We start from the raw sequence: 21941 nt of genomic DNA on the forward strand, positions 1-21941 counted from the left end.
ATGCTTGAGTGTTTCCAGGCTCCTAATCCAGATGCACATTTTGGTGGCATCCTACTCCCCATTGGGGTGACCATACGCTTTCACTTCCCCATCCTTTAGTTTCTGTAGAAGGAAAATTCCTTGATACATAAACCCAAAAGAAACCACCACAGGTCCCCATGCTGGATAACTGGAGGATCTGGACACCAGGCATGCCACGGTGCACACTTAATGCCTGTAGGACTGCAGTGGCTACATTTAGAATTCACAGATGACCTGCTTGTCCTGGTTTTCTGGGAGTTACTGGGTATTAAAATGTCCTTGAAGACAGGTGAATCATTTGGCAACCTCTGAAAAAATTCAAAGATCTTTTAAGTGCAATGATCTAGGTAGGCTATAATGCTGAGACTAGCCATTGCACAGTACATAGACTCCTAGAAAGCAAAGATAAAAGGAACTTGTAAGGACATCTGCACTGAAGATATTCCACCTGCCAGCCCAGAGGACAAATCCACCCCACAGCACAAGTCCAGCCATTTTCTTCAGGTCACAGAAGACTGAAATGACTCTTGGGACCACAGGTACAGACCAGCTGCTACTTTTCCTATTTAATTCTTGTGGACATGCAGCAGCTGTAGCCAGACGTGTCTCCAGAACCCTGTTTCAAATTCAGCTCTCCAGATCCTTAGAGAACAGGGAACATTAGCACTCAAGTCAGCACTAATTACTCTTTATGAAATTTTGTATGGGGGACTTCTTAGGGCAAGGGGGAGGTGGGAGTGTGTGTGGAATAAGAAGCCCTTAGCCCCATACCCATTGTCATTGCCTAGTGACAGGTCACTGAAAAACATGACAGCAAAGTGCTTGTACCACAGCACAGCAAAGCTTCATTCTTCTGCCCCACTTCCCAGAAATGCTGTAGCTGCATCCAGTCCTGCCTATACGGGTATAGGACTGAAGACAGAGAGGAGAGTAGCTGGTGTCCACACGAACAGCCAGCTTCACCATCACTGCATACGTGCAGTCTTTGCTGGTGACCACTGTGTCTGTGCATCTACTGTCTGAAGACAGTGATCCGTTACAAATCTCTGCAACCATTCATGGATTTTCCACTTGCCTCTCAGGGGCTTCCCAAGGAGACGATGAGAGGGACAACACGAATTGCCAAGTGCAAAGGGAGGGCAAAATGCCCATCACACAGGGACCACAAAAAAGCTTTTGTCCCCCAGAGGACATCAGTCTAATGTGTTCGTTCTGCAGGTTCAACAGCCTGGACACTCCAATTTCCTTCTGCAACCACGTGTTCTAGTGGGCAAGTATAAATAGTCCCAGGGATATTATAATTAGCTGGTGAGTCACTGGCATCTCTGGAATGCAAACCCTGTGCTGAAAACCACAGGACACTGGAGACAGGCTGACAGTTAAACCCAGCCACTGCAGTCTATAATTGCAGGGTACTAGTTTTACAATCGGAGCCTCTATCGTAAAATGCCCAAACATCCTTTATAGAGCTACAGAAAAACACAGAGGTCATAAATACACTGGCATTTTGCTCATTTGCGCATGGAGGTTTCTGAGATGGGGGAGAGAGTTAGAGGCTGAGGTCAATATATGGAACAACCCATAATGCAATTTCAGGTGTTCTTCATACATACAGCCCGTGCGACTACCTAGGAGTTAGAGTCAGGGCTTTCATGTTCCCTCCTTGCCCCATTAACACCATCCAGCGTGGGATGTATAATGTGATGTAGTGGCTGGAAGTATCCGTCCCCAGGGTTAGCTTTTATTAGCACTTCATGGAAATCATTGCAGGTTTTTCTCTTCTTCTGTGGCAAACTCCCTTTGAAAACAGCAGTCAGTATCCGTTGAGGAGCACTGTCTCCTCCGGCGGATAATGTTGACAACTAGACCTCAGCCCATTTTTAATTCTAGGGATCATCCAGATTTCTGCAACCACATACCATGTCCTGCAGGTCTAATTTAAAATACAAATAATTCAAATATGAACTTTTAAAACCTCAAGAAGTATAATTAATCTTCAATAAATGTAAAGGGTTGTTTCAATGCAATATAATGGTTCACAAAAATGCACAAGGGGCACATCTTCAGGGTGCAAAATGTTATCATTGTGTTTTCCTGCCTGGTTGTGATTAATAGTAGGCCATGATCCTTTGTTAAATGCTGATGGAACCAAAATGACAACTCAACAATATAAGAGGTATTAAACATTACAACCGGGGTTTTACTTTGAATACGTCAGGGGAGATGAGTTAAACCCTCTTTCATCTTCATTCCTCTACTTGATAAAAACAAACACCATGGTACACATAAGGATGCCATAAGAACTTTGTTTAAAGTATCATTAAGCTTTACTTTAAAATACCAGACTTTCCGGAAGAGAAACAATGTTTATACTTGTATTCCAAACTAATGTCTCGTTTTCTTTAAAAATTCCCTGTGTAATTTCTAATGCATACAGCAACATTTGTGTTCTGAATTTACGTGTTATGAACTGTGAACCAGATGCCACTTCACTTCACTGCCAAAATTTGTATCAGTAGTAAAATAAAGCTGCCTATATATTCTTAACTCATGCAATCCTATTTCACTGTGGCAGCCCTTACTGAATGCCACAGCTAGTGACTTTTTATTTAAATGCTATGGTACCAGAGGGTCATAGAGTACAATCCTCCTATGAGACGACTCATAACTGTCCATGTCTATTTATTTGTCTCCATTACTACTACTTCACTGCTTGTTCCAGTACTTCATATCTCTGACAGTTTGAAACCTTCTTCTAATGTCCTGAATGTATCTCTTAAACACTTGATACCCATTTCTTATTTTACTCTTTGTCCTTTAGCTTGAGTGATTCCCCTATCTCCCTTCCGCTATTCCCCTGATCTATTTACAGAAAGCAATAGTATCTCCCCTTTACACCTGCACACTGCAAGATTAACCAAACTCAGTTTTTTAATCTCCTGTTTGAAAATAGTCTCTCTGGCTCCTGGACACACTAATAGCTCCTCAAGGCTGAATCCATCTTTCCTGAGCTAAAGAGCTCTGAGCACACTTTTCTAGATAAGCAGTAACCAAAGCCCTGAATTCTTCCTTATCTGCCCAAGACCTACTTCACCTTGTCCAATAACGTCCTTTGCCTTTTTCCCCCCAGCTGTACAGCACTGTGACTTACAAACATCTGCTGACTGAGACACCATCAGTTTCCAGGTATGAGTTTATAGCACAAAGTTCTGTTATTGATCCATAAGTACAATGACTAGCCTTTTAAACTAGTAGTCCCAAGGCAGTTGGAAAAACTTCCCAGGCTTTTGAGGTCAACCAGTTCCTCCTTCGAGGATATTCTGATCCAGATCTACATAGTGGTAACTCACAGAGAAGGTTAGACCTAAAACTGGACCTTCAGGAGGCCTACCACTGTCTGCCCTCTGGCTTGTTATTCCCTTTCCTAGAAACTTCATCACTATCTCCCTGCTAGCCGGTTTCTGGCTCCCTTTACAACTTTTCTTAAACTCTACCCTTTTTCATTTTAGCACTGATTTTCAATACAGTACTTAACAAATGATTGGTGAAGTCCAGATAGATGAGATTTATTTAATGCAGTTTGTCTAAAAAACAATAAAAAATAACCCGTCTTTTAAAAGAAAAATATCAGGTTAGGCTGTTGGCTCTCTTCCAGCTCATAATGTGCTTTTTGATGCAGTTATTCACTTCATTATGCATGGAGCCACACTCCTCACTCCTGCTCCCAGCCTCTGGCTTAAAATCCCATGCAACTTCCACCTCTCAGTCACACCACTGGTTCCCTTCATGTCCCAGAGTTTGTCCTTTTATAGCTCATTTTGTGATTTACCTTCTGTTTTTACTTCTACTAATCCAGAGTGACTCAATTCGCATTCACTTAACTGCAGACACAGACTTAAAGGTACCAGGTCATGCTGTAACTTGTTTGCAGGTAGGGTATACAAGAAGGGGCTGGCATTGGTGATGTTCTGTGTGAAACAATTGCCTGTGCCATCATCTGTCAGTGCATTTCACACAATAAAAATATATTAAAAAAAAAAAAAAGAAAAAAACAGGAAGACTTTTATCACTCTTGCCTTCAGTTCTGATATCTTGTTACCGTCTGAGAGATGGAAGAGGTTTTTAATCTGCAAAGCCTTTTAATACAGTCTTCCCTGTCCCCAAAATGAGACTTACTGCAATTTCCACTCTATGGGGCTGCACCTTACATCCATCTAGAAACAAGGTTGTGTAAGATATAGCTATGAAGTTCTGTGTTAGGAGCCTAGTGGGTAAGGATCAGTTCTCGTTGTCATTAAGCTTCCAAGTGGAGCAGAGGATAAAAGTGTTAACTTCAAATCTTGAACATATGAGGACCCTGGGTAGCAGAGAAACAGCGTCCCCACACTGCTGTCACCAGTGAATCCACAGAAATTCCAGAGCTGAACTGCTGTGACAACCATGAGGGAGCAGGAGGCAGGCTGCTCCTCAAAACTGAAGTGCAGTCCTCTTTGGGGTAGAACAGAAAAGCCTTTCAGCAACAACTAACAGCACAATATATCCTTTTGGAAGAGGAAACACAGCACACAGCCAACAGAAATTTTCCAGTTACTTTTGCTGGGAGAAGGCAATGATTTTCTGTTGGAATTGGACCTAGAGGTCCAGAGTCTTCAGAAAATGCTATGGAGCATGTAAGGAGTATGTAAGGAGTGGAACGGCATTTTGGTCCTATACTGATCCATCTCCAGCAGCACAATAACTCTTAGCAGACGCAGAATATCCAATCATTTTTTTCCAGAGAAGAGGTATACATTTTCCTAACCACCAGGAACAGGAAGATAAATCAATTTTTGTTGTCTCACCATATAGGAGCAAACAGGAGCCTTCTACAAATCCTCCTGTATTGGTGGAGAGGGGCCAGAGATGTCACTTTAATTAAATACTATAACAATCCTGTTATTAAGTCACGGTATGGTAAACGTTTACACTTTACAGTAAACAGAGGTTCCCTAGGTCAAATAAAAGACAGCCCTATCAGTCTAACCAGGGGAACAGACGTTGCAACAAACAAAATTCTGTTTAGATATTAGGGAAAAAAAAAATAATTCAGTGTGATAGTGACCAAACTGGAAGAGTTGCCCAAACCTGTGGAATGTTGATCTTTGGAAATACTCAAAACTCCACTGTATGAGGCCCTGAGCAACCTGTTCTAACATGAAAGTGGACCTAACTTTGAAGTAGGCCCTGCTTTGAGTAGGAGGTTGGACCATATTATTTCCATGGGACCCTTCCATCCTGAACTAGTTTACAGATCTAAGACAGCAAAGTCGTCTTTTAAGATAAAATGATCAATATTGACTTACTTTCGAGGGAGCAAAGTGGAATTTGAAGATAAAAAAAGGAAAAATAAGTCAAAAACTTTACAGAAAAGCATATGTACATACATATATAAATATGCATGCATTTATGCATTTATACCTCACTCTACTCAAAACTTCTGCACCAGACCTGAAGTGGGATTCTTTCCCTTCACACTGCTCAACAGAAGATATATTTTTGAAGTCAGATAAAAGCACAGATTCTATTAATTAGCATTTGAATTAAAATTCAGATTAACATGAACTAGACATAGGCAGCCATTTGCAACTCATTCTTCTGGAAGGGATCATATAGAAGATGATCATCTGAGGAGGGATATAATCCTCCTACACATTCTGAGCAGCGGCTCCCACTGCAAATATGTTAATTCAGAGTCAGTAATGCTATTTGCTGAAAAGCTCTACTGTTTGAGCAGCCCAGGGACAGAAGGACTGTCAGAACAGGTTAATGCAAGACCTAGCAATAGACAGCAGTTGAAAATGGGTATTTGGGGTTTATGAGTATGGGTCTAATGACCAGAAAAGATGTTACCACCTAGCATTATCACAGGCTTAGATGTAATCAGACTGCAGCCAAAATAAGCTGCCTACAGACAGCACAGTTGGAACTGATGTTTTGTGCAGGCAGTTAAAATCCCCCAATGAAAAAACTCTGAGCGAGTAGCAGAACTGTCAAACCTTGACCATTTCTACTCAAAATCAAGTTTCAGAAGAGCCTCCAGCCTCCTATTGCAGTGACTTATGTTCTTGGGTCAGTCACAGATATTCCCAGTATATCCTTGATGGGCAGGTTTTCTCTGCCAACAGCTCAAACAGTCTTGTGGGGGGAATAGAAAAGAGGTGCATCCCACGCATATATCTGACAGACAGATTAAGTCTTTCAGCTGGCTGGAAAGATATATCAGAACTCACAGAAAAGCAGAGATATCACCAGACTGGCTTTCCTCTTGATTTTTCACTAGCATTTCAGAAAAGACTGTTCTTGGGACTTTTTATCTTATCTGTTTGGGGTTTTTTTCCCCCCTTACATATATAAGCATTTCTTCAGTGGTAATTACCATTGTGCTTGGACGTCCCACAATAATCACAGATCAAATAAATAGACATTAAAACTCACCAAATGTGGAGTGGTAAAAGAAGAAAAAAAAAAAAGTCATCTCCAAGACTTATTGCATTCCTCTATCTACTACGCTAAGCTCCATTGGCTTTATAATTTGCTGTCATATCAAAAGAAAGCTTATGATTAATTTGCTGTCGACTGTCAGCAGACAACTCTTTTCCAGCCCTGAAGTTTCTAATGTAATTCTCCACCACTGAATACGTGTTGGATTAAGAAAATGCCAACTAGGAAAGGTGTAATGAATCAGAACATCAGAAAAGTGAAGTTATACTACGTCAATTCCCAGATGTACAACAGAAAAGCGTGTCTTCTCTTTACCTGGAATCTCATCAGTCCCCCCACTGGTGTGTTTGAATCGATCTCCTTCCACATGGACATTTGGACACAGGACATCTGAAAAGCAGAAAAAAGAGTACAAAATTATCACAGGTAAACACATAATTTTGAAAGCTATAGAACTAGCAAAGGCTGATCTCCTGGGTTTTGTCCAACACTTGCTCATGGTCCCACAGCAATAATTCTGTTCTGTGTCTCTGTGTGCCCTAAACCCCCTTCCTCTATCCTGTCCCCTAACCGTATGCTGGACAAGAGACTAAATACACTACAACTTGTTTTCTAGCCACTTTTTGATGACTGACCAGCCAAGAAGCTAAACAGAATAGATGACAAGAACTTTTCCCTCAGCTGGGACATCACTGTGGGGTTTTCTCTTTCCTTAGTCTGAAAATCTGAATGAACATCACAAAAATGTAAGAAAATTGAAAATACAATTCCATTCCCAGATTTGTTGAAGGAAATTTCTGAAGGCCCAGTTGACATTGAGGTGCTATCCAGACTTTGCAGAAAGGACAGTTGCTGCTCAGAAAAACCTCATACCTCAAGTGCTAAGACAGGAAAGGGAATCCAGGGCACAGAAGGATGAAGTGACTTAAGTCCCACCAAGGTCCCATCACAGGCCAGTGTCAGAGACAAAGAGCGAAGCCCACTCTCCTATCCCTTACTGTATTACTTGTGATTGCCCTGTTAACGTTCCCCCAGGACCATGACTATTCATTTGTCTGCTCCTCGAGTTTTTTCAAGCAGAAACAGTGTTAACTATGACTAAAACTTTGAAGAGTATTGACCCTTACTTTCAGAAAAGTCATGAAAATACCCAGCCTTTGTCAGCCATTTCTCATGCTCCCAATTAGTGTCAACACAATCACAGGTAAATGCTTTTCCGCAGAGAACACTCTACCGATCCACATCTTTCCTGCCGTATCTTTGAAGTAACATTTATTTATGCTTTGTGTTCCCAGATCAATAGGTAATTGCACACTTGTAAACAATGGGGGCAGGTAGCTCAAGGAATCAGTTTAATGAGAATGTGAAACTGAACCCCTGACTTTTCACCGCTTGCACAGCCCCAAATTTGTGCCCTTTCTCTGATTTAAAGAACAGCCAGGTGAGGACAGTCAAGTCCCATTCCTTCATTTGCCCAGTTGTACACATGACAATACACATATCCTCCTGCAGCTGCGATCCTCATCCTGCTGCATATGGTATTTAGCATCATCTCCCCATGGTGTTTGGTACATTATTCCTTCAGTATCGCTAATTGTTGTGCTTGTAAAGGTGCGGCAAGGGCCAAATGCTCCCTAAGGGATGGGGAGCCAGGAGCTGAAGGTGACACAAGCCCAACCAACACCCTCACCACTGGGGCACAATCTCTGAAGATTTTCTACAGCAGGCCTACCTTGAACTGCGTGTGAAGCTACATCCATGAGATGTATCATGAGATACATCATGAGATAAAATCATGAGATGAATCATGAGATAAAAATGACTTTTTGGAGAACGTTGCTAGCAGGCCCCATATCTCTCCTCCTGCTTTCTGGTTTTTAGTAAAAAATCCAATATTCCACCATGTTTGGTTAAGCACAGCAATGAAACCAGATATTTTTCCTGTTTTATTGTGCTAATGAATTTACAGTCCAGATTATCAGCTGCAGATGAGGCACTCACAGCTCAGTAGAAAAAAAAAAAAAAAAGGACTGTAAAAGCCACTGCCAGAAGCCCAAACAACCAATGCAGCAATCAAAAGCAGTCAAACACTTTCAGCCACCCCTTTGCCCCAGCAGTGGGGGAGGCGAGAACGGTTGCTCATGCAGGTTTGTATCATCCAGGGCATTTCAGATTTTCTTTGGACCATCTTTAGGGCTACTGCTTCATTGATAAAATGCAGAGTAGTCACGTTTTTTTCCCCACCACCCCAGAGCCCATACTGATTGATGCACAGGGTTACTGTGTGTAAATTTTAGCCAGAGGTCTCTTGTTCTCCCTGATGCCTGTTGGTATGAAAGTCAAGATAGTCCACTTAAACCTGCTTGTCTTGACATCAGATAGGTGAAACCATGTGGTAGGTTCCTCTCCAGCCACAGCTTCCCAACACAATAGGTAACCTTTTCCCTGCTAGAAGAACTCTAAAAGTTGAAAAACTTTTAAACCATTAAGACTTGAAAGAGCCAAAGTTAGGCCACCTCTGTTCCCATTCAAAACTAAGCTGTATTGACAAAAGAATTGTTTAGAAGTGTAGAAGCCCTGTGCAGAGGTTATACAGAGTCTTTAAATTTTGGCTTTGCCAACAACAAATGCTCTTTTGGTTACAGGCACTGTCAGTGCAGTAAACAGTGCTTCTGAGCCCGTCTCGGAACTGGAAGATGTATGGCTATGCAGTAAAATAAGGAATGTAAGAAATCAAAATGAGCACAATTTCCCCAAATAAAGAGTAAACAAATGGAAGGCATGAATAAAATCACAAAAATGTCATTCACCTCTGCTGCCCAGGACTCCCGATTGATACACAGGGGAGAATAAAGCATCTCAGACACAGCAGGGTGTCTCTTAGTGCAACAAGGAGGTAATGACTGAATTACAGATATATAAATTATCACTCCAATCTTTAATGACATCACATACCTTCCACCAGGTCCAACTAGAAAGAACCACAGCTTCCTAGCAGGGAAGTATGAGCTAGTGAAATATTCCTGCACTTAGCTCCTATTTTGAAACCAGGATCATACAGCAAACTCATGGGCTTGGCCTTGGTGCAGAACTGTCTTGCCACAATGGAAATGTTAATAGTGTTATTATTCTCTTCTCCCAGCTCTGACATTTAAATCTCTTATTACCTCTTAAAGAACCGTGGCCTCACTTTGGCCTTCATTTTACAAATGTCCTGTGCCCCTTTTGGCTTCTCCCTTCCTGTCTGCCTCTAAAGCACAAGCATAAACCATCCACAAGGGAAAGAAAATGATTGTAACGCTCACTTTCCAGTGACAGAATAATTCACAGAGGCACAAAAGAGGTTAGTTGTTTTAGCATCCAAGTTAGCAGCACGGCTGCTTGTGTCCAAAGGAGCAATGTGCCAGACCAACAGCACATCAATCCGTCCCAACCAGCCACCAGGTCTCATTGCTACACCCAGGGGTGCGTTGGTAGGAAAGGCAAGACAAAAGCTGTTCCTCTCCTTTGGAGCACTTCCTTGACATCCCTGATATAGATGAAAATTTTAACATTGAATTGTTTATGCTTATTCTTTCTGCTACTGCCAGGCAAAACTTTGAGCAAACACTCAACAATGCTTGGAGGATTTACAACAATGAGCATCCACTGCAAATGGCAAAAAGAGTAATAAAATCTGCATCACAGCTATATCTCTACTAATTTGTAAACATTTACAGGTTTACAAAAGAGAAGATACCACCGACTGACTTGAGCTTTCAGCCAGGGGTCCTTGTTAGGACCATTCTGGCCATTCTATTCAAGTTTATGTGCAGTTGCTTTTAAATACAGATTTTTTAAAAATACTTCGTTGTCCTCAACTTTATGTAATATTCTGTCAGTCTTTGCTTTATCCACAAACTTTATAAGCACAGATTTTACGTTATGTCCATGTGATTCATGGAAATTTTTAATAGCAGCCAAAGTGCTATATATCCCTTTTACAGCTGCACTAGAAATGATGACTTTCCACTGACACCTGCTGCATGATACCAGTCAGCTCTTAATCCATTGTAGAGTGTTACTTTTTAATGCAAATGTCATTCAACGGGCAATAACAATGCCTGAGAACAAATGTATTTTATCCAGGTAGTTACCATATCAACCAAACTGTGACTCTCCCCAGAAAGAAATTAGTTTTGTTAGAGATGACCTCTTTCTCATAAAATTATAATTCTTGAATAGGAATACATAATGATTCGCGTTCTGTGTTACTTTATTCACTGGCTTCGACGTCAATTATTATTTTTTTTGTGAGTGAGATCAGGCAAACTGGTCTATAGCTACACATATGAATCATTTTTCATTTTTTAATAGCGACACATTATCATCATTTCAAAGTCATTTCAATTAGTGTTGTACTAGGAAGCTATATATTTTCCCAGGTATCTTTCTTCTCTTTTACTATCGTTATGCTCTGGTAGTCCAAACTTGCCAAAGATGACTGTATGTTTTTTTAGGATGGCTGGTGAATTTCTCCTAGAGTGACTTGCTTCTTACAACCAGAAGGTCCATCCAGGGCTGTCACCTGAAACCTCATTTCCTTCCTCTAAAGACAGGCGTCTCAGCAGGTGACTTGCACAATGTAGAATAACCATTTCATTCTTGTAGCCTCCTTTTTTACCAATCTCCAAATTGTTTAGAATTTTTTGCAGATCCCACATCAGTGAGAAAACAAAGAATCCATTTCAGACTCACACAAGCTTTGGTGCTGACTCAAGTACAACTGTTTTCTACCTGTCCAGCTCCTGGGTGGATCTTTACAGATAACCATAGGCACACAGAACTGACAGGAGACAAGTGTGTCTGTTTTTCCACCCTGATCCTTGTCCTCCCTCACTCCAACCTACAAGGTCATCTGGAACAGAGGGGCATATGATAAGATGTCTGCTGCAGGAACTGCTTAAGTACAAATGAGTAGCAACAGAAAATATTTGGAAATAATATTGAAGTCATAGTGACCATTGAATCTCCAAGAGAAATGGACATTATATATCTTTCAGGGAGGCATTAAATCGTTTCCAATCACTATGGACTTTTGCTTATGGAAAATGTATCCTGAATGCTTTCAAAAGATGATCACACATCTTATAGTGACTGTGCTCCTCGTAGAATATTATTGGTTTTGATGAAAGAAGATAGTTAAAACTGGCATTTACAGCGCTTCGTTTTTGAATGGAAAGACTACTCTCTCTAGATTTCTTCTACAGTCAAAAAATAAATAACCCCTGGTTATTTAGAGAAGTGATAATTTAGAGAAGAAACATAGACAGAAACGCTTAAAACTACCCCAAAGGGCTTCACATTTTCCAGCAAGAATATACTTTCAGGAGATGCAGTCACAGTCAGACTTCTTTGCAATGCATCATTTCAGAGGGAACACACCAAGAACTCATGCAATACATTGGGCACTGAGAAACTTCTACTTAATCTTAGCTATCTTAGCACCCTCTTGGGCACCAGTTTTAGGATGGGATGCACCACTCTTCGAAGATGTCTCTCTCTGCATTGAATATTGACAGAGCTTGAGTATCTCTTTGGCAATAGATACTCTACTTTAAAGCAGGTAAGTTAGGTGAGGCAATTCCCATCATAAAAATGCTTAAGAATCTGAAGGAAATGGGGCTCTCTGTCCTGCTTCATGGAACTGTGAAATCCTGCTCTGAATCCTGCTTAGCACTGACTTGGTGTGTCTGAGCTTCTTGGTTCAAGGAAGCACAATGTAGTTTTCTGAAAGTGATCTAACTGCAGATAACACCCTTTTGTTTAAGCAAATCGTAATAAGATCTGTTTGATGATAATCAGTGATTTAAGCCTCACTTTTACATATCATCCTTCAGACTATTCCCTATGAAAAAAATCCTGAGCTGTCAAGCATTTTAAAATTAAAAGAGACAGTACGTCTTCCAAAGTATATGCACTGTAAGAGACATGTCAGCAGAGCACGTCATCTCAAGAACTTTCACTAGCATTAAATTAGCATTAATAACATATTGACTTGAAACTGTAATAATAGGGCTGTGAGTCTGGAAAAGAACACTGTGAATGATCTGTTAGTTCAAGTGTCTTTGCCTCCAAGCCATTTCAAAGGAAAGTCAAGGAAAAGGAATAGAAAATAGAAAAGAAAAAAAAAAAAGGAAACAGCAAAAAAAGAAAGAGAAAAGTACAGGGAGAAGAAGGAAGGGGAGAAGAAGGAACGGGAGAAGAAAAAGAGGAAAAAGAAAGGGAAAGGGAAAAGAGGAGCAGTTTGACACAGCAAGATTAATTTCGGGTCTATAAACATGCAAACAGAGAAATGATTTTTCACTGTAGTGGGCTATTAAATCTGCCAAACTCTCCGTTGAAACTGCAGTGAGACAGATTGAAACCATAAGGCACTTTTTGCTTTCTGACATTTCCTTTTTCCACCTCTGGACTAGCTTATATGAGGTGGAGATGAGGCTCTCCCTCTGCTGATCCAGCTTGTGCATATGTCTGCCTTGGAACCAGACCCAAGGGGCAGGTAAAGCGGGGGGAACGGCACAGCCCGCAGTGCTGTAGGAGCTCACACTGATGGACTGTGGTGTTCCCCCTTCACCCTACAAGATTATGAATCTCCATTTCTATTTGTACCATAGGAAGAGCATAATCATTGGAAGAACTGCCTTCTCCATAAGTACAATCTGAGTAGCTGTTTCCTAAAACACCCTTTTGAAGGCAACTCCCTCACTTGGAAAGTTTGTTTAAAGTCACAGCATAGGTGTCTGTTATAGCAATCCCTGGCCAGGACTGGTGCAATCCTGCTGCCCCTTAGGGCTTTCTACTGAGAAACCTTCCCTTTAAAGTGCTAAACACAAACCCCAGTTACCATTGCTCCATCCTTTTGTCCTTAGGACTCTGCTGAAACGGTTTCTTCATTTTCATTTTTATTCTTTCAAGAATAAGTAAGCCCTCAGCTGCCAAGGGCTCCTCCAGGGACTTGTGTATAATGAATGCTGAACACGTGTAGCTGTCAAGTTACACAAGAATAAAGTAGAGAGGTGAGAATAGAAACACAAGAAGGTTAAAGCAAACATTGTTTATTACCACCATGCTGCTTTTTTTTTTTTTTTCCAAACTGAGAATTTTAGGATTCCAGAATCTCAGCAGCACCCAGTGCATTGTCAGAGATTCAGCTGCTCTCTGCATCTCCATCATTATTCCATTCCTGCAACAGAGAGTCTCCTTTTTTCTTTTAAAAAGCGTGATATTCCCAACCTAAACATTTGAGTTGCCTCATCCTCTGACAGCAATCTATAGCCCACCATAAATTCTATCCACAGGTAAAGAAATAATCCGGCAAATGCAGGCCTCATTAAAAGCTGTCTCCCAAAGCTTAAGACCAGAATAAAAAATAGTTGTAAGGAATAACTGTTCTTCAGCCACTGTCCAAAGAAGACGTCTGAATCTTGTGTGTTTTTCAGAGCTAAACAATAATAACCTTGCAAGAGAGAGAGATTTGAGGGTGAAGAGGTAGAGGGGCACCTGCATAGAGCAAGCTTGATTTTTCCTGTAGTTAATATTGCAAATTTTTTCTACCTTGAAACAAAATTCACCATTGAAGCCTAAACTTAAAGGGGAAGGGCCTGGTGAGAAAGTTTTTCTTAAAGTTAAGAAATAGTCATGAAAGTAGTTTCTCAGAGGAGCTTTCTCAGACCCCATTAGCTCTGCTCTTCAATTACTTAGTTTGCTGTGCAGCAGTTCCTGCAGCACACTGAACTCCCTGCAGTCAGTTGATGACGAAAGTAGCTCCTATATATAGTGTTATCTTATTTATTCTTTTTTTTCTTTTATAAAACATTGTACATGGACTACAATGAAGCCTCAACATTTAAGGGCCTTTTTTCCCCCACTCTTTTAATAATACTTTTTTTAAAAGAATACCTCCACACTCTGCCCATATTCACTAATGTTCCTTGTCAGATATTCTTTCCCAGCAAATGAACTGATCCTTAAAGTGCCACCCACCCTTGGAAACAAATTCATAGGGAAAAAAACCGGCATATTTTTCAACTACAGTGGTGGCACTGACAGTGTAATGATACTGCAATTGCTTCTATACTAACATTATAATTTGTAGCAAGGTGTAGGTAAAACAGAGCATCACAGCAATTATATGATTCCACCTTGCAGTTTAATGCCTTATGCAATTATCACTTCCTTTCTGAAATCACACTGTATCTTCACATTGTAAAGTTTCAAGTCCATCAGTGCCACAAAAATCACCCACTCATGGCTGCTACAGACAAGGTGGATTTCGCCTTTTCCCCTTCAAATAATGCCTACATTGATTCTGGATGAGGTTTCCACATTTGCACACTGTCACTGAGGTGATGGGCCTCATAAATGCTCACAATGAAACAGAAAGGGAATAACAAACCCTCCCCACAACACAACCTATAGACTGAGCAAACGCAGTGACAGCCCACCCTACTCCTCATAATTTCCCAAGGCTGTCACATTTTCCACCAAAACATTAGTCTAAAAATGCACCAAGACCCAGTTGACTTGCTCTCCAGACTCCCCTGGCTGCTGAGTAGGTCCCAGGTGATGCTGTGGGAGTGTAGATATCTGCATTTACAGGGTTCCCTACACCTTTATCAGCCCAGCAGCCAGAAAATGTGGTTCTTTGGTTATTCAAACCACACATTTTGTGCCCAGCATTGTTCAGTAGTGCTGTTATATTCCACAGTTCAGTTATATTCCACACAGAGGGCAAACAAAACTATTACTAGATGTCATACTCCAGAGAACATTCACACATTTAAGGTCTCGGGCAGGAGGGTGCTCTTTGGCTCCTTCTACAGGAGCAAGGCTCCTTCAGAGGGCAGTTCAGAGCAGAAACCCAATTTAGGTGCCCTGATTTGCCCCTGAAAAAGCTACTTTCTTCCTGTTGGTTACAGGGGGAACCTGAGGACACACGGCTCCCAAGTTAGACATCTATCAAAGGCACCACAGTTACATCCACCCAATTAAAACAAGCATGGTTGGGTGCATTCCTGGGCACCGAGGCCAGGGCATGTTCGAGGCCACTTTTATGCTAGCAAACGGTCTTAGCCTCCAAAACAAGGCAGCTGCTGACCATGAACACTCCCTGGCACATTTAAGTACCCATCTGGGCCCTAGAAATGTTCTGACAGTGTTAGCTTGCCTGGGCCAAAAACAGGCAAGATATCGGTGCAGATGAGTGCATTACATTGCCCAGGAATGCTTCTGGCTACATTTACGGTTACTAGTTTAGATACAGCCCGTAAATATCATCCTTTCCTAAGAGCTCTGTAATAAAGATCAAAAGGAGCCTCTTGGGCAAAAATGCTAAATTCATTTTATGGTCACAGGTCACCAATTTTAAACACATTCAGTTCAAACAAGAAAGTGGGAAAGGGGCTGAGCTCACAGCCAAGAAATGTTGTACTCTATTTAAGTAGGGACAGGGGAAATGCAGGGAGTTCTGGCACTTGCAAAATACTTGAAGTCATTTTGAAGGTGAAAAAAGAAAAAAATTGTTAAATTCTTTCCCTACACTTTTCTTCCTGTCCTGCCTCACTTACACCAGAACTGTTCACCTAAACGTGAAATATATTGTTTTCCCCACAATGTGGTAGGCTGCGCTATGCGTTTATGCCACCTTCTCACCCTGGATCCAAGCTTCTCTCTCTTCTCCTTTTGTCACCATCCACTGACTTTTTTTTTTATTTCTCATTTACGCCTGTCCCATGCTCTGGATCTTGATTCCAGAAGGGACCATCCTATTACAAGTACTCACACCCCAACAGCACACATGAAGCGACAACCATGCAACCCCACCAACACAGGGAATGCTGAACAGCCCAACAGCCCTATCTCCAGGTTGGCCCCACACTCTAACCCTTAGCCCATCTTCAGATGTCCTTTAAAATTTCCTAGAGAAGCTCCTGAATCTCGGTGAGGACTCATCTTTCCAAGAGATACCTACACTGCAGGATTCACTGATGCACCCACACAAATGCAAGAAACTCGTTGGACGGCTGACAGCAGACATATATTGTCAAGAGGACTGATGTAATTAGCACCATTTAAGTGAGCAGCATACAGAATTAATTTGCACATGCTCCCACAGGGAATAAATGGCACTATGGGAACTATGAATATAGCATCAGGCCTCAGCACTTCCAAGCTAATTTGCTTCTGTCTGCCCCTAAACAAATACACAGACTGTGTGCCAAGGAGCTTGTCGGCAAACAGCACAAAGTTTTGAGGAAAGCAATTAGCAGCTGCAGCGCTTTCCACCCAGGCTGTGAGCTGATTGTTACTCTGGGGCACCAGTGCATCCCTTTCTCTCTGGTTCTCCCACCTTGGGAAAGAGGTGAAACTTCACCATGCAAAGTGTGCTTGATCCCAACAAATCACAGGGTTTCTCCTGAGTGGCCAACCTTTGCCTTAGCAGATAAATTGCCATTAAAATGTCTTCATGCTGATGATCTATAAAGTATTCAATGGGATGACAGTATGGAGTTAAGTTGGAGCACATTCTCCAGGGGTCAGCAGCCACAGTGACAAGTCCTAGTGGCTGCTCTATGGGCACAAATGGACCATGTCACTCCTGACTCAGCTACTGGGTTCCTTTGGACAATTTTAGATGCATTCGCTGCCTGTACTTCATAGGATGGAGAGCAAGGTCCTGCACAGCTGAGAAAGTTTCCTGCTTGCTCTTGGGTCCCAGACGAAGAACAAGGATTGAAGGTACTACTCAATTGGCTGTGGGGAGGCAAAGCTGCACCACCTAACACAGTAAGGATTCCAAAAGTGCAGAAAGAAGAGATCAGCACATAGTGCCTCTCTAGGGAAGTAGATGAGGGTGAATAGTCTGTGGATGACAACAGAAAGCACTGCAGGGAGACTGTCTAATCTGCTGATCAACTCTCTAATTCCATTCTTCTCCCTCCACTTCTCACTCATGAAGTTTTATAAAATAATGCTTTTTTCTTCCGGATTGTGCACCATTGGATATGGATCGATCCCAATATCCATCAATGTAATGAATAAATGAGACTTCCATGATCCTTAAAAAGAGCTGAGCTGAAACATCTGTGCTTTATACTCCTGTAGTAACATATAAGGATCAATACTATACATGCAAGTGTTGATAGTAGAAGTAGGAGGAGAAGCATCTCCACTAACAACAGTGGATCTCTCTTATCTTTTTTCCTGTGCTGTTAAACAAGTAATACAGAAGCAAAATTTTGCCAGCAGCAAATTTCACAACAGGGACATGGTAGCAACTGTAGCAAAAAAAATGCTAAATCTCCTACAGCAACAGATGGTTTTAGGATGGACTCAAATGTTGTAAAACCCTATTGACACAAGAGAGAAGGTGATTTTGTTTCATTTGTTTTTTAAAGTAGCAATTCTGTGTTAGTCCTGTAATTGAAACAACTGAGATTAAAAATAAACTGTGTGAAGCTTCGGTAGGTTGGCTCTCACTGAATAGGAACATTAAAATATTTCTGCTATAAAACCCCATCAATCTCACTTGCACTCAGCATTCATGAAAGGCACACTCCCCAAATGAGCCCAACGGAGCGGTACAGCTCCAGATCTGCTGAGGCCACCAGTTCCCACTGCTGGCTGGAGGTACAAGCCAGGCTGTCCATTATCCTCCCATGTGCCACAACACAGAGACAAATGTAGGGTGCCCTAATCTAAGCACTGTCAAAATGGTGAGATGCCAAGTCAGGGTTTCTAATTGATTTTTAAAAAAAAAAAAATCCTGAGAAGACTGAAAACGTTATTTTGTTTGTTAAATTGCTATAAAAATAATGATTTGTCCAGAATAATTACAAGAAATCCAGGCAGAGCATTCTGTTACTTCACAGTAGTTCCAAGAGTGAATTAATTAGAAGCAACTTGGTTCAAAGCTGTTGCCTTTTCAGCTGATCAATAAATATACTCTAGTTGTTCTCAAATAACTTTCAAGAGAGAAATATAGCTCAAGGACATGTTTAAGAGGGACTCTGACTGCCACTACTTTTCTGGTGTAATTACACAACTGCAAATTGAACAGTATCATCTTCCACATGGGTATTTTTGGGGGCTACTGTAAAAGTGGCTTTGGGAATCTAACCAGCAGCAGTATAATTATATCACAAGAGCAAAGCAAGGAAATTTCCGTGTAAACACAAGACTTGACTCTGGTTAAGAGTCTGAGAGTTTGGGTTTTTTTTTTGTAAAGAACTGTAACATCACCTTTGCAAAATAAAGGGGGGGTTAAGAAAAATAAGTGACTTTAGTTTCCTCTTAGAAGAAGCCAGGATTAATTAACATCCTGGCAGAAGGGCCCGGATGCACCTCAGCAAACTCAGCAGTTTGCCTGGTTGCAGTCCACAACCTTCCACCACCCAAATTTGACCTTTCATGGGTAAGATGCTGAACTGTTCACAGAAGCAGAAGGTAGCTGCGGGCAAGTGCAAGTCCCCATCCCTAGCTAGAGAAACCAGTGTGACACTTTTTGCTGGTAGAGCTCTTCAGAAGAGATCCTTCAAGAGCAAACCATCCCTCTGACAATCTTCACAATGATAAACCTTGATGACACCAAATGCAAACAGCATAGGGATGAAGTGATTTATCATGTGAGAAAAAGGGCTTGTCCCAGGCCAGGTACCACCACAAGCTGTTGGTTTTCAGAGCTCAGTAAACTCTCTGGTTCTGCCTTCCAGTATGCTACAGAGTCCAGATGTAAAAAGACATTATTCAAAATCACTAAAGGATGGCAGAATAAATTCAGCTCCTGCTTCCTTATATACTAAGAGTTAAAAAAGATCATTGACACCGATGTTTGGCACCTCTACAAAATTTAAACACCTTTTAGGAACTATATGGGTTCTACAGCTCTCAAACACACTTAAAAAAAAAAAAGCCAGGCTGAAAGCATTGGGTTAATTTCTGACTTGTGTTTTGAAAGATAACTCCAGTCCAATATTAATTTTATCCAAACAGCTTTATCCACCTGCCAGTTCCCATACATGCCACCAGGCCTATACTTTCTAAGGAGGTCTGTATGAGATCTGGACACTTCACTCCCATGGACACTTGCAGGAATCTCTCCTCAGAAGCCAAAAGCAGCCAAAAGAAAAGCAACTAAGTGGGAAGTGCTTTTGAGGGCGCCTGCCCCCTCCTCTCTCTGCTACACGAAGGATGTTACAACTGGAGCCTGGAAAGCAAGCGTTTGGGGGCTATAAATCAAAGTAAGCACAACCTGAGCTCTGTTCCTCAAGCCAGGTGCTCATAGCTCAAATGCATTCATCCTCTTCCTTTCCTCCCCTACAGAGTTTTCCCTGCTCAAATACGTCAATTGCTCATTTTTAAGGAGGAAAAAAAGAGGTCTGAAATGATGCTTCAGACAAGACAACTCAGCAAGAAGGGGAGAGGGAGAAAATCAACTCAGAGTACAAAAAAAGGAAATAATTTGAGAGACAGAAGGCATGTGAGTATCAATCAGCAGCTGCAGCCCTGCCGCTTGTGGGTACTGAGGTCTTCATTCCCCACTAAGAGCCTCTCTGTGCCAGAAAAGCTCCCGTTTATCAATAATACAGCACTGCTACACTGTGCAATACACCTGTGCTTTCTTATTCATGTGTTTGGAAACAAATTGTGCTGTTCTTCTGCTAGCCTGCCAGCAGTACAACCCAAACCTCCACACAGGCATGCCAGGCTGATTTAATGCTGTAAAAGTTTCAGTTGCATATAGCCATGACACGTACACCACGGCATGACAAAATAGGTGCCTACTGAGGACCTGCAATGTCGGAGTTACTGTACCTGTCCCCACAGCTCCTCTCTAGGGAGCCGAGCACACTGACTGTATGAAAGAGAACGTGGTTTGCATCGATTTTTTAAAATATATTACATTATTGACATTTTGAACTGAAAATGGGACTTCACTTTGCAAAAAAAAAGATCAAAAATAAGACAGTGATGGTTATTAGTGGTGGTTTTGCCAGTGTTAGGTTGATGGTTGGACTCGATGACCTTAAAGGTCCCTTCCAACCTTGACAATTCTATGATTCTACAGTTCTGTGACATTTTAATAACTTCAAAACTTTTTCCTAATCCCTCTCCCATCTTCAACAGTTTATCTAAATTGGCTTTTCCCAGGAAGTTTCAATCTTGACGAATTAGCATTTTCCCTATGGCAAGCATTCAATTAAGAGGTTCCAAACCAATCCTGAGAGGCTTCTTTTCCTACACAATGTAATGTCTGCAAGCCCATGCATGGTGCAGGAGGTGAATAATTTTATCTGCTGCCAGCTAGGAAAGACAGATTTGAAATTGATGTTTAAATCTGAAATAAAATAAAAATTGCAGGCGAAAGTACAGTATTTCAGCTCGAGAGCCTCTGATGAGTCCTGAAGGACAACTTTGAGCAATTGCTCATCCTGCATGCTCCTCTCCAGTCTGAGAAGGAAAGCAGTTTCAGAAAAGCTCTTGTGGACTCAGGAAAGGACACATTTGTTGTCATCAAATGCCTCCGTAACAGCTCGGCAGCAGAAGTGGTCTGTAGTGAAACTGATATCCAGAAGGTGTCCTTGCAGAGTCACTGCACATTTTAAAGGACTAATTCCCACAGGTTTGGTGGTGTTTTGTGTTAGGTTTTATTTGTTTTTTTTTCAGTTTGCACACTCCTAATTTCTTTTCAAGGACCCCTGGGACCTACATTTCAAATTTAGGCTGAGTTACCATTCCTTTTCTTCCATTTGGACTACTTTTTTTTTTTTTTTCCTAAATGATGCTTCTGCAGAGCATGTACTGGGAACTGCTGCATCAGGTGGGGCTATGTAGCTGTGAAGTGGGATTTCAGAGGCAGGTCTCCATCCTCAGTCTGCATCACCTGGCAAGGGGACCCACTGTGATCCTCTTCAACACAACCCACCATGTCTTTCCCTGGGCCAGTTCACCTCCATTGGCTCCAGTATGGCACTGGGTGACAGAGTCATGCAGCCTCAGAACCCCTGCTGGTCTATGCCTTTGTACAGCGCTAAAATGAAGATGCTCTCCTTGCACCAAAGAGCCACACAGGCACTGAGAACTGGGCAGACTCTACTGCTTTAATTCAGTTGGTTTTTTTCTTATCACATCTATTATATCAGATGTTGCTCCCCCTTTCTGCATTAGCATAGAGGCAGATTATTACTAGTACAGTCGATACCTAGAAAAGTAATTCTTGAAGCTCTTTAGCAGTTATTTCCCATACTTTATACTGAGTGTGTTGGGCACAAAGCAAAATAAAAGCAGGGAGGAACAGGGACATATCTTGGCTGGGATGTTCACGTGTCTCTACACACAAAGAGGACACAGCTAGAAGGGCTCAAAAACACCTGGCCAAGGACAGGGCAATCAGCTTTGGT

General features: G+C 41.6%; 1 protein-coding gene across 1 annotated transcript in view; it reads right to left on the minus strand.

Moving 5' to 3' along the window:
- The window catches only part of COL22A1 (collagen type XXII alpha 1 chain), a 199071-nt gene that overhangs the window by 151919 nt on the left and 25211 nt on the right, over window positions 1–21941 (minus strand). The window contains exon 3 of the mRNA XM_074145482.1: window positions 6817–6891. Coding sequence (XP_074001583.1) covers window positions 6817–6891 — 75 coding nt within the window. The remainder of the gene's footprint in view (window positions 1–6816; window positions 6892–21941) is intronic.

This window comes from Numenius arquata, chromosome 3 (assembly GCF_964106895.1).
Source record: "Numenius arquata chromosome 3, bNumArq3.hap1.1, whole genome shotgun sequence".
NCBI classification, from domain to species: Eukaryota; Metazoa; Chordata; class Aves; order Charadriiformes; family Scolopacidae; genus Numenius; species Numenius arquata.